At 39.7% G+C, this 17795-nt stretch overlaps 1 protein-coding gene across 50 annotated transcripts in view; it reads right to left on the bottom strand.

The window, feature by feature from the left end:
- MADD (MAP kinase activating death domain) overlaps positions 1 to 17795 on the bottom strand; it is a 58987-nt gene that overhangs the window by 18593 nt on the left and 22599 nt on the right. For 16 of the 50 annotated variants that reach the window (XM_057507666.1, XM_057507642.1, XM_057507645.1 and 13 more), the window contains 8 exons: positions 17260 to 17343; positions 16769 to 16927; positions 14651 to 14759; positions 14310 to 14372; positions 13953 to 14073; positions 13740 to 13845; positions 12473 to 12583; positions 4467 to 4574 (listed from right to left, as the gene is read on the bottom strand). In XM_057507666.1, the coding sequence (XP_057363649.1) occupies positions 4467 to 4574; positions 12473 to 12583; positions 13740 to 13845; positions 13953 to 14073; positions 14310 to 14372; positions 14651 to 14759; positions 16769 to 16927; positions 17260 to 17343 (861 nt within the window). The remainder of the gene's footprint in view (positions 1 to 4466; positions 4575 to 12472; positions 12584 to 13739; positions 13846 to 13952; positions 14074 to 14309; positions 14373 to 14650; positions 14760 to 16768; positions 16928 to 17259; positions 17344 to 17795) is intronic. The other 34 variants (XM_057507669.1, XM_057507679.1, XM_057507644.1 and 31 more) reach the window with 5 other exon arrangements.

The raw sequence follows: 17795 nt of genomic DNA, 5'->3' as shown, positions 1-17795 counted from the left end.
ATACACAATGGAATATTATTCAGCCTAAGAAGAAAACAAATCCTACTATTTGCAACAACATGGATGGAGCTACAGGGTATTATGCTCAGTGAGATAAGCCAGGTGGAGAAAGACAAGTACCAAATGATTTCACTCATTTGTGGAGTATAAGAACAAAGAAAAAACTGAAGGAACAAAACAGCAGCAGAATCACAGAACTCAAGAATGGACTAACAGTTACCAAAGGGAAAGGGACTGGGGAGGATGGGTGGGAAGGGAGGGATAAGGGCAGGGAAGAAGAAAGGGGGCCTTATGGTTAGCATCTATAATGTGGGCGGGGGCATAGGGAGGGCTGTTCAACACAGAGAAGACAAGTAGTGATTCTACAGCATCTTACTATGCTGATGGACAGTGACTGTAATGGGGTTTGTGGGGGGGGGACTTGGTGTAGGGGAGAGCCTACTAAACATGATATTCTTCATGTAATTGTAGATTAATGATAACAAAAAAGGGGGGAATTACTCCCTTATAGGATAAAATTAACTGCAAACCAAAGATTAATGCATGCTTTACATATCCTTAATTTTGATTTTTAAAGGGTTTTGGATGATCAGCTATGGAAGTACATTTTTCTGATAATATTCCTTTCTCTTAAAAAAAAAAAAAGCAGTTCCTGTGTGGTGGTCTCCAATAGGTTCTTCACAATGGTATAAAGGTCATATCAAAGTGTGGGCAAAGGGTTTGTTTGTGTTTATACAGAGGATCAAAGCCTGATTTGGCTATGCAGAAAACGAATTAAGATACGATATGAAGAAGAACTTCCAACATCAACATCCTCTGGAAGAGTCATTCCAGATGATCATCAAAAAACTTCAACAAAGAGCCTGGCGCTGTTGCAGCTGTAGCTGCACTCATCCCGCCGGTTCCTGGACTTGCCATTGGAATGAAGAAGGAGATATCTAAGCTGGCCTGTGCATACAGTAAAACAACAAATTTGACTGGATCTATATTGTCGGAACTCAACCAAGTATTAGGAGAAGTGCAAGTTGCAGTGCTCCAAAATCGTGCGACTATAGTAGATTATCTACTGTTAAAAGAACATATGGGATGTAAACAGTTCCCAGGAATGTGTTGTTTTAATTTGTCTGATTTTTCTCAAACTATTCAAATTCAGTTAGACAATATCCATCATATTATTGATAAGTTTCACAAATGCCTAGGGTACCTAACTGGTTTTCTTGGTTTCACTGGATATGGCTGGTAATTGTAGGTCTGCTTTTGTTAAGTATCTGTATTCCTATTCTGTTAATGTGTGTACGCAATTTAATTAGTAGTTTGTTAAAGCCTATACATGCTTATATTACTCTACAAGAAGTTATGTCAAAGAAATAATCAATCTTCCTATGTTTTCTTCCGTCTGCTACTTCTATAGGTTTTCTTCTTCCTTCCTAATTACAGCCCTTTAGTAGAATTGGTGCTTCATATTGAAAATTACCAAGCATCATAATTCTTCCAAGTGGTAAAGATACCTCAAGACAAATGCTGGGCATAGAAGCCACAGGGCATAAATCTGCAAAGAAGTAAAAAGCTAACGTTTTCAAACAATATTGCTTCTCTCTCACTTACTAACTTTACATTTCCCTGTATGGCCCCGGAAAATGGCTGGTTAGCCAGAAACGGGTAAGATTCCTCAAGAGAGGAACAACCTAAGACAGACACAGTTGCAGGGGGTCCATCAGGTGAGAAATTGGGGATCAACAGAGGTGAGGCTTAGAACCTCACCACCCCTGTTTTGAGAGAAATCTTCTGCATCTGTGGATGTTTTGTTGCCCTTGTCTAGCTTGGATTAATACTTAGTCTATAGGCACAGACCTGATCATCTACATTTGCCCTCTTACAGCACTAAATTATGTTTTCTACCTTTATCTTGCATCTACCTACCACTTCAGCATTTTATTAAAAAAGAAAAATAAGGGAGAAATGTGGGATTCACATATAAATCAAGTATAAAAATCAAATGAATAATCATATCTGACTTGAATGTTTATAGTTCATGATGCGTGATCAAAACTGAAAGTTTCTATGATATGACTGCCCTTGCACTGTTCACCATGTAAGAACTTATTCACTATGTAAGAACTTGTCCACCATGTAAGAACTTGTTCATTATGCTTCAGAAGATTGGAGACTGTTGAGAATTAGCCTTGGGGTTGATTAATGATTGTGCATTGAGTCTCCTATACAGAATTTTACTGTTGTTAACAACCATTTGATCAATAAATATGAGAGATGCCCTCTCAAAAAAAAAAAAAAAGATGATCCACATCACTAATCATCAGGGAAATGCAAATTAAAACCACAATGAGATTATCACCTCACACCAGTAAGGATGGCCAGCATTGAAAAGACTAAAAACAACAAATGCTGATGAGTATGCGGAGAAAGGGGAACCCTCCTACACTGCTGGTGGGAATGTAAGCTAGTTCAACCACTGTGGAAAGCAATATGGAGGTTCCTCAAAACACTAAAAATAGAAATACCATTTGACCCTGGAATCCCACTACTTGGAATTTACCCAAAGAATACAACTTCTCAGATTCAAAATGACATACGCACCCCTATGGTTATCTCAGCACTATTTACAATGGCCAAGATATGGAAGCAACTAAGTGTCTATCAGTAGATGAATGGTAAAGAGGTGGTACATATACACAGTGGAATACTATTCAGCCATAAGAAAGAAACAAATCCTACAATTTTCAACATGGATGGAGCTAGAGGATATTATGCTCAGTGAAATAAGCCAGGCGGAAAAAGACAAGTGCCAAATGATCTCCCTCATTTATGGAGTCTAACAATGAAGCAAAACTGAACGAATAAAATAGCAGCAGATTCAGAGACTCCAAGAAGGGACTAGTGGTTACCATAGGGGAGGGGTGTGGGGGCGTGGGGGGTGGGGGGAGGGAGAAGGGGATTGAGGGGTATTATGTTTAGTACTCATGGTGTGGGGGGATCATGGGGAAAACAGTGTAGCACAGAGAAGGCAAATAGTGAATTTGTGGCATCTTACTACACTGATGGACAGTGACTGCATTGGGGTGTGGGTGCGGACTTGATAATATGGGTAAATGTAGTAACCACATTGTTTTTTCATTTGAAACCTTCATAGGAGTGTATATCAATAATACCTTAATAAAAAATGGAAGTTGTACTTGGTTCCTAAACTTACTTAGAGGACACCCATTTTAGAATTAAAACCACAGAAATGAAGAAAATACGTTCCTGTTATGATCCTGGAGTAAGGAAGGGCTTTTCTCATAGAAAATGTTTTTCTATTTTATGACTTAAAATCAGAAGCCATAAAAGAAATGACTGATTAATTCAACTACATAAAAAATTTTAAATTCTGCATGGCAAAATTTTGTGGCTAGATGAGGCTGCCCACACCTGAACCCACTGATCTCCAGGAGAGAGACAACAAGAGGGGCCAGCAGGAAACAGCACCATCTATGACATGTTCTTGCCAAAATACTGAATCTGAAACTAATGAAACCTCTAGACTGGGCTACTAGTTTGTAAGAAATAAAAGTGATACAGAAACATGTTAAACAACACCAAGGAGATGCAATCAGCAAAATACCTTGAAAGTGAGAAACTGCTCAGGGCAAATGTCTTCAACAAAATGAATGGCAAGGTGGGAGGGGGACTACTACATGTTAGGTAATACTCCAGAATCACATCAACCAAAATTATAAATGCATTTTCCCTTTGACCCAATAATCCCATTTCTGAATATTCTTAGATAAACCTGCACATTAGGAAATGAAGCAGGCACATCATCATTCATAGTAGCACTATTAGCAACAGCAAAAATACTGAAAGAAAACCAAGGATACATATATAGCAACTGGTGAAATAAATGGTGGCACAGTCACACAGTGGAATACTCTGCAGCTATAAAAGGATGAGACATCTCTTTTTGTATTAATACAGAAGATCTCTGGGAAATGTTTAATGAAAAAAGCAAGGTAGAGAGCACTGTGTATTATGCACTGCCCTCTGTAAGAAAGGAGAAAAATAAGAATTTTTGTTCATGTTTTATTGTGTTTACATAAAAAAACACTAGAAGATACAAAGAGAACCAACAAAAGTGGTTACCTACAAGAGGAAGGGGTGAGATGGATGGGAAACTGAGTAGAAGAATGAGAGCAGGACTTCCCAGTGTATGCTACTTTATGTTCTGACCTACTGATAATGTGACTATGTTATCTGTTTTACACACACACACACACACACACACACACACACACACAAAGATGGGAGTCACCTATTATATTAATTTATTTGCATAAGAGCCTGACAGTTGAATGATTAATGGACCATGAAGATGAACGAGATATGAATGGGAAAAATATTGGCATCAGTTCTAGAAGTTCTTCATGACTCTCAAATACTCCTTTCAGCCCCTAGCATGAACTAGCACCTACCTCCATGAAAAAGATATCTCCATTTGTGTCTGTCCCCGCATGCACCACAAATGTCTGCTTCTTCATGTGCCGGCTACCACTGGACCGGATAGAGAGATCACGTCCATTCTGAGGAAAGAGATATCTTTTAGGGACCTCAAGCATCCCTCTCACAGAGCACTCTGGGCCAAGAACACCCCATTCACCAATTAAATTCATATCAGCTTCCTCAGCACAGTGCCACTAGTCACCAGAAAAATTTTCTCAAACCTTTTGGTGTTTAGGACTCCTATAACTCTTAAAAATTACTTAGGACCCCAAGAGCTTATGTTGATGTGAGTTATATTTGAAGATACTTGCTATAGTAGAAACTACAACTGAAATATTTAAATGCTTATTAAATTATATAAAAGTAACTAATTCTAACTAAATCTATTATATAGTAATATAAATAAATAACACATTTTTTATAGAATAACTGTATTTCCTTCCAAAAAAATAAATGATAAGAGTGGCATGGTTTTAGACTTATGAAAATCTGTTTGGCTTAATAAAAAGTAGTTGGATTTTCATATCTGCACCTGCATTCAATCTGCTGTGATGCGTTGCTTTGGCGAAGGTAAATAAAGAAAATCTGGTCTAACAAATAAGTATTGGAAAAAGGAGGAGTATTTTAATAGTCTATCCAGATAAATATGCACATTCTTTTTTGAGCCTGTACCACAACTTGAGAAGACGTTGCTTCAAGTTAGTTGCAATGTGGAATGTAAGAACACATCAATGAACACTTTGTACTTTGTTACATTAAATTCCATTAGTCTAGGATTAAAGATGGTGGCGTGAGAGGTGAGACAGAGGCTTCCTCCTAAAACCGCATATAATATGAAAATATAATTAATACAACTAATCCTGAAAAAGCAACAGGAAAAGGACTGAACCCTACTGCATACACCTGGAGAAAAGAGCAGACCACACAGAACAGGGTAATGTACCAAAGCTGAGGTACGTTACCCAAGCCCTTCTCCCGCCCCAGCTCATCAGCAGCAGGAGGAAGAGAAACAGAGCGGGGAGGGAGTGGAGGCCCGGGACTGCTGAATACCTAACTCCGGAGATCTGCTCTGGGAGCACAAACCGACATTTCATGGTGCTTGCATGTACTACCGTGATTAGGGGATTGGAAAGCTAAGACAGGCAGAATTCCTGGAGAGACTGACATTCCAGCCACTTGTGGAAAGCAGGGATCCATATCCGGCTGCTCTGGGACAAAAGAAAGGTGAGCAGTCTGAGAGACTTCCTAACAAGGAAGCCCTTGGCAAGAGGGCTACTAAAGGGGCAAGGATTGGACAGAGTTTACTGCTCAGGAGAAAGAACAGGTAGACAAAATTGTCCAGGTGCACTCTGCCCAGCAGGTTGGGAGCTTTCATGATCTTCAGGTGCTCCAGCTCTCTGGCTGGCTACATAGGTCCAAGGACCCCATCCATGATAAGCAGCCTACTGCGCCTTTCTCCCAGCCAGCCCCACCTGGCTTGCAAAATGGCAAATCCTACCCGGGCATTAGGCCAGCCAGAGGAAAGACCTGTATACCGCAACTACAAACGCAAAGCACAGAGGCTTATACGTGTGCGCTCACGCCACTGGTTCAGGCAGTGGAGACAGGCATAGCAGCCGGTAAGTAGGAAACAGCTCTTTCCTTCCCCCAGGCACCAATACCACTCCCCTGCAACCCCCCACATTGCTTCAGGAGCTGAGCAGCTCCAGACAGTAGAGCTTCTAGACACTACAGGGCGCAATATAGAAATATGAAATGCCAAAGGAACCTGGTTCAAAGTAAAATTATGAATACAATTCCTGAGAAAGATTTAAATGACACTGACCTCATGAATATTCCTGAAACGGATTGCAAAATAAAAATCACTAACACGTTCATGGAAGTACAGAAAAACACTCAAGAATTCAGGAATGAATTCCGGTCAGAGATCCAATTATTGAAGAGCACAATGGAGGGTATTAAAAGCAGATTAGATATGGTGGAGGAGACGATAAATGAAATAGAAACTAGAGAAGATGAATACAAAGAAGCTGAGGTACAGAGAGAAAAAAGGAACTCTAAGAATGAAAGAATATTGAGAGAAATGTCAGACCAATCCAAAAGGAAGAATATTCGCATTATACAGGTACCAGAAGAAGAAGAAAGAGAAAATGGGATGGAAAGTGTCTTTGAGGAGGTACTTGCTGAAAACTTCCCCAATCTGGAGAAGGAGATAGTCTCTCAGTCCATGGAGGTGTACAGATCTCCGAACACAAGGGACCCAAGGAAGACAACACCAAGACATACAGTAATTAAAATGGCAAAGACCAAGGATAAGGACAGACAACTAAAAGCAGCCAGAGAGAGAAATAAGATCATATACAAAGGAAAGCCCATCAGGCTATCATCAGACTTCTCAGCAGAAATCTTACAGGCCAGAAGAGAGTGGCATGACGTATTTAATGCAATGAAGCAGAAGGACCTCGAACCAAGAATACTTTATCTGGCAAGATTACCATTTAAATTTGAAGGAGGGATTAAACAATTTCCAGATAAGCAAAAGCTGAGAGAATTAACCTCCCACAAACAATCTCTACAGTCTATTTTAGAGGGACTGCTATAGATGGAAGTGTTCCTAAGGTTTAATAGCTGTCACCAGAGGTAATAAAACCACAGTAAAGAAAGTAGAACAGATAATTACTAAGCAAATGCAGAATTAAATTAACTATCCCCAAAGTCAGTCAAAGGATAGACAAAGAGTACAGAACATGATACCTAATATATAAAGAATGGAGGAGGAAGAAAAAGGAGGACAAAAAAAAGAACCTTTAGATTGTGTTTGTAATAGCATATTAAGTGAGTAAAGTTAGACTCCTAGATAGTAAGGAAGTTAATCTGAACCTTTGGTAAACACAAATCTAAAGCCTGCAGTGGCAAAAAGTACATACCTATCGATAATCACCTTAAATGTAAATTGGCTGAATGCACCAACCAAAAGACGTAGAGTCACTGAATGGATGAAAAACAAGACCCATCCATATGCTGCCTGCAAGAGACTCACTTTAAACCCAAAGACATACACAGACTAAAAGTGAAGGGATGGAAAAAGATATTTCATGCAACTAATAGGGAGAAAAAAAGCAGGAGTTGCAGTACTTGTATCAGACAAAATATACTTCAAAACAAAGAAAGTAACAAGAGACAAAGAAGGACATTACATAATGATAAAGGGGTCAATCCATCAAGAAGATATAACCATTATAAATATATATGCTCCCAACACAGGAGCACCTACATATGTGAAACAAATACTAACTGAATTAAAAGGGGAAATAGAATGCAATGCATTCATTCTAGGAGACTTCAACACTCCACTCACTCTGAGGGACAGATCAACCAGACACAAAAGAAGTAAGGACACAGAGGCACTGAATAACACATTAGAACAGCTGGACCTAACAGACATCTACAGAACTCTACACCCAAAAGCAGCAGAATACACATTATTCTCAAGTGTACATGGAACATTTTCAAGAATAGATCATATACTAGGCCACAAAAAGAGCCTCAGTAAATTCAAGAAGATTGCAATTGTACCAATGAGTTTCTCAGACCACAAAGGTATTAAACTACAAATTAATTACACAAAGAAAATGAAAAATCCCACAAACAAATGGAGGCTTCACAACATGCTCCTAAATAATCAATGGATCAATGACCAAATAAAAACAGGGATCAAGCAATATATGGAGACAAATGACAACAATAATTCAACACCACAAAATCTGTGGGACACAGCAAAGACTGTGCTAAAAGGAAAGTACATTGCAATACAGGCCTACCTCAGGAAAGAAGAACAATCCCATATGAACAGTCTAAACTCACAATTAACTAAACTAGAAAAAGAACAATAAATGAGGCCCAAAGTCAGCAGAAGGAGGGACATAATAAAGATTAGACCATAAATAAATAAAATCAAGAAGAATAAAACAATAGGAAAAATCAATGAAAGCAGGAGCTAGTTCTTTGAGAAAATTAACAAAATTGATAAACCCCAAGCCAGACTGATCAAGAAGAAAAGAGAGTCTACACACATAAACGGAATCAGAAATGAGAAAGGGAAAATCACTATGGACACCATAGAAATACAAAGAATTATGAGAGAATACTATGAAAAATTATATGCTAAGAAACTGGATAACCTAGAAGAAATGGACAACTTTCTAAAAAAATACAATCTCCAAGGCCGACCAAGGAAGAACAGAAAATCTGAACAGACCAATTACCAGCAACAAAATTGAACTGGTAATCAAAAACCCAGCTAAGAACAAAACCCCTTGACTAGATGGCTTCACCACTGAATTTTATCAAACATTTAGTAAAGACCTAACACCCATCCTCCTTAAAGTTTTCCAAAGAGTAGAAGACAGAATACTTCTAAACTCATTCTATGAGGCCAGCATCACTCCAATACCAAAACCAGGCAAAGACACCACAAAAAAAAGAAAATTACAGACGAATATCCCTCATGAACACAGATGCAAAAATACTCAACAAAATATTAGGAAACCAAATTAAAAAAATACATCAAAAGGATCATCCATCATGATCAAGTAGGATTTATTCCAGGGATGCAAGGATGGTACAACATTCGAAAATCCATCAACATCATCCACCACATTAACAAAAAGAACAAAAACTATATGATCATCTCCATAGATGCTGAAAAAGCATTTGACAAAATTCAACATCCATTCATGATAAAAACTCTTAACAAAATGGGTATAGAGGGCAAGTATCTCAACATAATAAAGGCCATATATGACAAACCCACAGCCAACATCATAGTTAACAGCGAGAAGCTGAAAGCTTTTCCTTTAAGATCAGGAACAAGACAATGATGCCCATTTTCGCCACATCTATTCAACATAGTATTGGAGGTCCTAGCCACAGCAATCAGACAACACAAAAAAATAAAAGACATCCAAATTGGCAAGGAAGAGGTTAAACTGTCTCTGTTTGCAGATGACATGATATTGTACATAAAAAAACATAAAGAATCCACTCCAAAACTACTAGAGCTAATATCTGAATTCAGCAAAGTTGCAGGATACAAAATTAATACACAGAAATCTGTGGCATTCCTATACACTATCAATGAACTAACAGAGAGAGAAATCGGGAAAACAATTTCATTCACAGTTGCATCAAAAAGAATAAAATACCTAGGAATAAACCTAATCAAGGAAGTGAAAGACCTATAACCTGAAAACTAGAAGACACTCATGAGAGAAATTAAAGAAGATATCAATAAATGGAAACACATCCCGTGCTCATGGATAGGAAGAATTAATATTGTCAAAATGGCGATCCTGCCTAAAGCAACCTACAGATTCAATGCAATTCCTATCAAAATACCAACAGCATTCTCCAAAGCACTAGAGAAAATCGTTCTAAAATTCATATGGAACCACAAAAGACTTTGAATAGCCAAAGCAATTCTGAGAAGGAAGAATAAAGCTGGAGGATTATGCTCCCCAACTTCAAGCTCTACTACAAAGTCACAGTAATCAAGACAATTTGGTACTGGTACAAGAACAGACCCAGAGACCAATGGAACAGACTAGAGAGCCCTGATATAAACCCAATCATATATGGTCAATTAATATATGATAAAGGAGCTATGGACATACAATGAGGAAATGACAGCCTCTTCAACTGGTGTTGGCAAAACTGGACAGCTATATGCAAGAGAGTGAAACCGGATTATTGTTTAACCCCATACACAAAAGTAAACTCAAAATGGATCAAAGAACCTGAATGTAAGTCATGAAACCATAAACCTCTTAGAAGACAACATAGGCAAAGATCTCCTGAATATAAGTATGAGCAAGTTCTTCCTGAACGCATCTCCTCGAGAAAGGGAAACAAAAGCAAAAATGAACTCATGGGACTATATCAAACCAAAAAGTTTCTGTATGGTAAAGGACACCATCAACAGAACAAAAAGGCATTCTACAATATGGGAAAATATATTTGTAAATGATATATCTGACAAGGGGTTGACATCCAAAATACATAAAGAAATTAGACACTTCAACACCCAAAAAGCAAATAACCTGATTCACAAATGGGCAGAGGATATGAAGAGAGAGTTCTCCAAAAAAGAAATTCAGATGGCCAACAGACACATGAAAAGATGCTCCACATCACTAATCATCAGGGAAATGCAAATTAAAACCACAATGAGATATCACCTCACACCAGTAGGGATGGCTAGTATCGAAAAGACTAAGAACAACAAATGTTAGTGAGAATGTGGAGAAAGGGGAACCCTCATACACTCCTGGTGGGAATGTAAGCTAGTTCAACCATTGTGGAAAGCAGTATGGAGGTTCCTCAAAAAACTAAAAATAGAAATACCATTTGACCCTGGAATCCCACTCCTTGGAATTTACCCAAAGAATACAACTTCTCAGATTCAAAAAGATATATGCACCCCTATGTTTATTGCAGCACTTTTTACAATAGCCAAGATATGGAAGCAACCTAAGTGTCCATAAGTAGATGAATGGATAAAGAAGATGTGGTACACAATGGAGTACTGTGGCCTGTACACAATGGAGTACACAATGGAGTTCGGCCATAAGAAACAAACAAATCCTACCATTTGCAACAACATGGATGGAGCTGGAAGACATTGTGCTCAGTGAAATAAGCCAGGTGGAGAAAGACAAATGCCAAATAATTTCCCTCATTTGTGGAGTGTAACAACAAAGAAAAACTGAAGGAACAAAACAGCAGCAGACTCAGAGACTCCAAGAATGGACTAGTGGTTACCAAAGGGGAGGGGTGTGGGAGGGCAGGTGGGGAGGGAGGGAGAAGGGGATTGAGGGCTTTTATGTTTAGTACACATGGTGTGGGGGATCACGGGGAGAACAGAGAAGGCACACAGTGGATCTGTGGCATCTTGCTGCTCTGATGGACAGTGACTGCAGTGGGGTATGGGTGGGGACTTGAAAATATGGGTAAATGTAGTAACCACATTGTTTTTTCATGTGAAATGTTTGTAAGAGTGTATATCAATCATACCTTAAAAAAATCTATTTGTCTGCCTTAATTTTGAGTGCATCTTTTTACCCACTGTACCAACGCACAGTGGTCATGTGGAAAACACTGGTTCTCTATGTTAAGCATCCCTTCCAAATGTTGACATATTTCATGACACATTATCAAAGAAATCATATTCACTAATATCATAATCAATCTCAGTAGAAAAGTCGTTAAGAAGCTTCATGTTCAAAGTCTGCCAAATACCCAACTCTGAATAACCAAAGTTTATTAGTCATTCTTTCAAGTAAAAATGATGTCCCAGGAACAAAGCTGCCAGTTCACCTTGCAGTATACACAGTCACAAACTGCTTTTCCATGAAAAAATCATGGTATTTTGGTTTACAGCAGACATGCTTTGTGTCTATTTCTCATTTTGCCACCCAGAATATTAAGAAGATGTATAATCGATGATCAGATTTAAATAAATTAATGATCTTGGCTGCTTCGCAAGGACATGCATACTGAAACTGTTCTGTTATGTTTTGTAAACTGAGGGTACAGAGGGTGACAATGGCTACCAGGAGGTGCCAGTGGTTGTACCCACCACTGCTTTTGCACCATCTGTGCAAATGTCAGCTCAGGAAGAAAAGCAAGTAACATTCCAGTGTTACTGTGAAAACAGTTTTTCCCTCATGGGTCCTCAGGGGCCACAGACTATACAATGAAATGGCTGCACTAGGACGGGTGAAGTAGAGTACCCTATCATGGAGCAGAAGGGCTAAAGCCTCATCTAGAGTCAAAGCCCTATTTTCAAACACATAGTTTTAAAATACGAGCCAAGAAAGGACCCATGGGGAAACCTCTGCATTTGGCCACAGGGCTCAAGCCTGGGAGGCTGACAAGTATAGTGGAAGTGGAGCCTCAGGGATGGCCCAGCTCTGCTTACCAGGTTTGCCAGCTGATCAAGTACTTCATTGATTTGCTGGCTGTACACAAGCCCAATATGGGACTTTCCCATTAGGCGCCTCACTTTCTTCCGGATGTCATTCTTATTTACCTGGAAAGCCAAAATGGAGTCTTAACAAAAGATCTGCTCTTCTCTCCACTGAGATAGATAGAATGTGTAAATAAGTTTCCTACTATTTGAGAGAACTAGAATTTGGGAAGTCCACATCACTGAAAGTTAGAGAAAATATTCAACTGCATATTCTGCCCCTAGGCTGGGAAGAAAAGCCCTGGTCCTGCCTCTGGGAGGCTTCTGCAGAAAAGGGACTTTTGGAGCAGTTCTGGTTCAAGCAGATACTTCCTCCCTATCCCCAACCAATGCCGTAACATTCATGACTAAGGGGCCTAAACACCCCTGCACTCCTCAGACTATAATTCAGAACATCGACCAAGAGTAGCAACATTCTGGACTCAGCTATAGCTGAGACCCCTTCCAAGGGTTAAGGACCACCCACCACCCTTTCCCAACCAGAGTTAACTGGAACCCCTGGAGTTCAACAGAGCAGAGTGAACCTTACAAAGCAAGTGGAACAGACCAAGTGGGCCTGTAGGGCTCTCTCTGCATTTGATCAACTAAGACCTTCACATTTCAAGAGGATGGGAGAACAGGAGGAGAAATTCAGGGGCTCATTCTCAAAACAACTCTCTTCTACTCACCACCCCCAAACTTATGTTTTCCTTTTAGAGCAGGGCTCTTCTATTTGATAACATACTTCTTCCATAGCTATAAAAACCAAGTACAACCAAGTTAAACTAGAACCTACCATTAATTTTTTAATGGGTAACTTTTTACATCTATGGAAAATTCTATATGATAAAGCACTAGTGCTGAAAAGCGAATTCTGAGCACCTTTTTAAGGTTTTAGAACCTACAACTTAAGGTTCTTTTAATTCATTGTATTCTGTGGAGAGCTTTACTGGCATCATCCTAAAACTACTTAGCAAAGGAAACCTATTTAAAATTCAAAATAAACAAAGGTTATGGAATCACCGATCATCTTTACAACATTCCTTAGCACAAGAGCCTGACTGCTTCAGACAAACAGATCATGTGTGAAGCTGCAGGGAGGCCTCAGACTTTCAGTCAGGAAGACAGCCCTAGTAAGATGCTCTGACAACTTCCCAACTGCCCCAGAATTTAGGTGACAGGAACAAGCCTTGCTCTTCTATCATCAGCAGTAGCTGGATATAAGCAAAATAGGCATTACTTTCATCAGCAGCATATAGGAGATGAGGTTGTGCAAAAGTGTGGCCAGCAAACGATCTTCATCATCTTCTAGGCGCTTCCGGTCATGTTCTCCCAGGGATAGGTACCTAAGCAGGAAACCAGGGATAAATCAGCCCTCAGGTAGGAGACCACAGAACTAACTGTGAAGATGCTGAATTTCTATTATTTCCTAAGGGTTTCCTAAGCCTCATACCTGTCGATCATTTCCTGGGGACCCTGGTCCATACCCATCCCTTCTCTCTCCAGCATCACAGCATCTAAGAACGCATCTTCCCAGAACTGCATTTGGTCCCATAAGGTAGAACGCTCTTTGCCTGTGTAGAATAGAATTTTTTTAGGGCTTATTTAACATATAAAGAATACAGTTGCCAAACCAAAATAAAGGGCAAACTTCAGATAAAATGGAGTCATGACAAATTCCAGGACAAAGGAAACATGAGCCTTTGCACCTTGAATCTGACATTCTTGCCACCAGCCCCAGCTGCCTCCATGTGAGGCCCAGTCCCTCAAGGAAGAGGGATGAACACAGCACACAAAGAAAGGTGGTTACTTATAGAAAAGGTCTCCATAGCAGCATCCTCTAACTGGTCCCACATGGATCCTTTGTCCCTTCCTGCCAATTTGTGAGCAGGAAGGACCATGGTAGCAAGAAAGGAAAGAAAGACAGGAAGACAGAGGCTGTTAATTAATACCAAAAAGCAGTCTCTTCTAGTGCTCAACCATTGCTTTTTCAAGACCCAGTAGGTTGCCTGCTTCAGATATAAAAATGCCCTCTAACATCAGCATTGGGATCAACAAAAAGCCAAGCAGCTATTCATCCAGTGCTCCTCTCTTCCCTGGCTGCATCCATCTTTCATCCAGTGCAAGGGGCCTCCCCCAGCTGTCTCTCACCTAGGAGTCCCTCGTAGAGATACACTCGCTGGCTTGCATCTTCAGAAGAGCGAACTGGGCTGCCCACCAGCTTCTGCTTTACACTTGGCTTCAAACTGTGTGATTTACCCTACAGAGAAGAGGTCGTAGTCAGCTACCCAAGTACCAGTGAATATGGTACACGAAACTAAGCAGCTCTTTAAGAAGCCTACACAGTTGCCAGTCACCATCCATTAGTGACATATACCCCAGTAAGTCCTCCTTTTGCTACTCTGGTCACCTCAAGGATTTGACAGAAGTCAACCTGATAATCCTGCTTTCTGTTACTGCCTCCTAAAACATGGAATAAAGTTTTTTAAATTTTGACTTACCTTTACCCTTTGGTCTCTAAAAGACTCTTGACTCTAAAAAAAATTAGTTAAATTCTCTGCAGCAGCATGATGCAGTAGAAAGCACATTGGATTTAAAGTCAGACCGACCAAAGTTCAGATCTCTAACTCTTAGAACTGTGTAACCTTAGGCACGAAACTTAGCTTCTCTGAGTCTAATTTTCCTTACCTGTAAAAGAAATGTTATGATATACCTATCTCATATGACTATTATAAAAATTAAATTGTAAAATCCATGTAAAGCACTTAACAGTGCCTGGCACATGAATGGTATTCAAGATACGTTTATTTCCTCTTTCCTATCATCCCTTAGAAATATCACTAACTTTACCTGTCACTTCTACAACATCAGACTTCTATTTACTCAGAAAAGACTTTCAACCAGGTAAGAGATATGCTTCATGCCCATTTCACAACAAGTGCAACAGAAGCAGAGCAACAGCTGATCAGAAGTTACCAGGCAGCACCTAATTAGTATGTCTGAATGCCAGTGTCCTGGGTCTCAGCCGAACACTTTGTTCAATGGAAAATACTGACAATATAATTTAGTTCTTGCTAAAACAGCCTTCTGAGAGCCAAGAAATTTAGGCACTGCCCTCAGCAACTCAACTGTAAAAACAGCCCTTGTCTATCAGGATGGGACAAGTAAGAATTTATCCCAGGAAGGTGCCAGGAGAGGCAGCACAGAGCTGAATGGCTTCTTTGCAAGACTACTACTCCACAGTGTCCCTCTTAACCTCCAGAATGGAAACACACTGGGAGGATTTAAAGTACTTTTATTAAAATGGTCTGTTTAGACTCAGAGTGAGTTAAGGTCCATTAACTTGAATGGCTCTGCTAACTCTCAATCCTATTCCTTACTTTCATCTGGGATGTCACTTGCTCTTTTAGAAATACATACACAAAAGGAGGTAGGAATGATCACCAGTGTGAAGTAACTCATTTCATTTAAATCTCATCTTCCATTGACCCCACACACCAAAGATGAGGACTTATGAGCTCCTGTAGAGAATATCCATTTTCAACTGTCTAATGAAGTGGCAAATACATCAGAGTGCTCAATGCTGTCTAAAGAGGCATACAGACACTGAAAAGCAGTGTCTAAAGGCAAGGACTAAAAAGAATTAATTCCAACTGACTACTGGCTTACTGTGTGACCCAGGGCAAGTTCCTTTCTCCCTTAGGCTTCCCCTTACCTGTCAAAAGAGATTAGTCAAAACAGCATACTGAATTGCAAACTTCTTGAGAGTGGGAATCACGCCTTATTCATCCCTGTTTCTTTAGTATAGAATCTGGCTCTTAGTAAATCACTTAACAGATGTTTATTAATCAAATGAAAACTTCAAATCAGTTAGGAACATACTAAAATGAAATACTATTTTAAGGTGCCAAATAAATAGAGTATTGACCAAAATTAAACTAGACTCGTCCATAGAAATAGGCAGAGTAGGGCAAAATGAGAGCTTTAATTGCCCTGTCACAAAGGTGTCACTATGTCTATTTTAAACATGGGGTTATTTTTACACAGGATTTGAAGCTCTTACTTGACTGGCAGGGGAGCCTAACTTGTCAGTGATTCAGACGAAGATCCCAAAAGCCAAGTGATGCTGAAAAAAGCCTTTAGGAACATTTTCTTTAAAGCCAAATACATGGGGATTATCCATTCCTTAATTCCTCTTTTCCTTCTACTTGCCTCCTAACTTTGCATTCATTTCTAAATGGTCTCCTTTTGTTAGTAAACATAGCTTACAAAGATGGCACTGGTAGCAGAGTTGGTCTCAATTTCACTGTCAGACAAAGTACCCCGAGAGCTCGCCAAGCGGGTGCTGCCCTCACCACTGGGCCCATCACCTGCGGTGCTACTCAGCTCACTGTCTGCTCCAAGGGTCTCTCCAGAACTATCACTCACCTGGAAACAAAAAAAGGTCATAAGGGATATTCACAAGTGTAGGGTCCCAGAAATGCCACGCTATTAGAGCTCTCTACTGCCATAAAGAAGTAAAAGATTTCAAAGGTGTGTCAGACAGCCTCTGAAAATACCTTCTTTTAAAGATGAGGAGGAGCCCTGGATGAATCTCAGGGTCTGACCCACGTACACAGACCTTAACACGTAACATCTCCACCGTGAGGACTGAGCTGACCTGGGACTAAGAGCAGCCTCCAGAGAAGAAAACAACCCCCTTTTCCAAAGGGGAACTCACCCCCCACCCCCACCACGATGCCAGTATGGTGTTCCCCTACCACGGTGCTGACTTCAGAATCCTGACTTGAGCTTCGGATCATAACAGCTGGACTCACACCAATGACAGAGCCTGGATCAGCCCTCTGAAATGAGACACAGGGACTCAGACACATTAGGGGAGATTGTCCAATCTACTCTCAGTTTCCCTAAGAAATACCATATCTCCTTCCTTCTCCCCTTCTCCACCCTTCTACTTTTATTGCTGGACAGGGCATGAGAAATTATTTTTTTTCCTGAATATAAAATTATGTGATTTACATAATAAAGAGAATAATAAACATTAAAGAAATACATTGTCACTTGGAAAAAATATGAAAGATTAAAGAAACAAAAATAAGCCATAAACCTATCTACATAAATCATGTGAAGTTTTTAGTTTATTTCCTTTCAGTTTCTTCTATATACACTTAAAAACAAAATTGGAATCATATTGCATATAGACATTTTGCCATGTCACTAAATTTTTGAAAATACAGTCTTTAATGGATACCAAGATTATATTACATGGATATATTATACTTATTTCATTATTCCC

This window comes from Manis pentadactyla, chromosome 9, assembly GCF_030020395.1.
Source record: "Manis pentadactyla isolate mManPen7 chromosome 9, mManPen7.hap1, whole genome shotgun sequence".
NCBI lineage: Eukaryota > Metazoa > Chordata > Mammalia > Pholidota > Manidae > Manis > Manis pentadactyla.
This window is presented reverse-complemented; position numbering and strand designations above follow the sequence as displayed.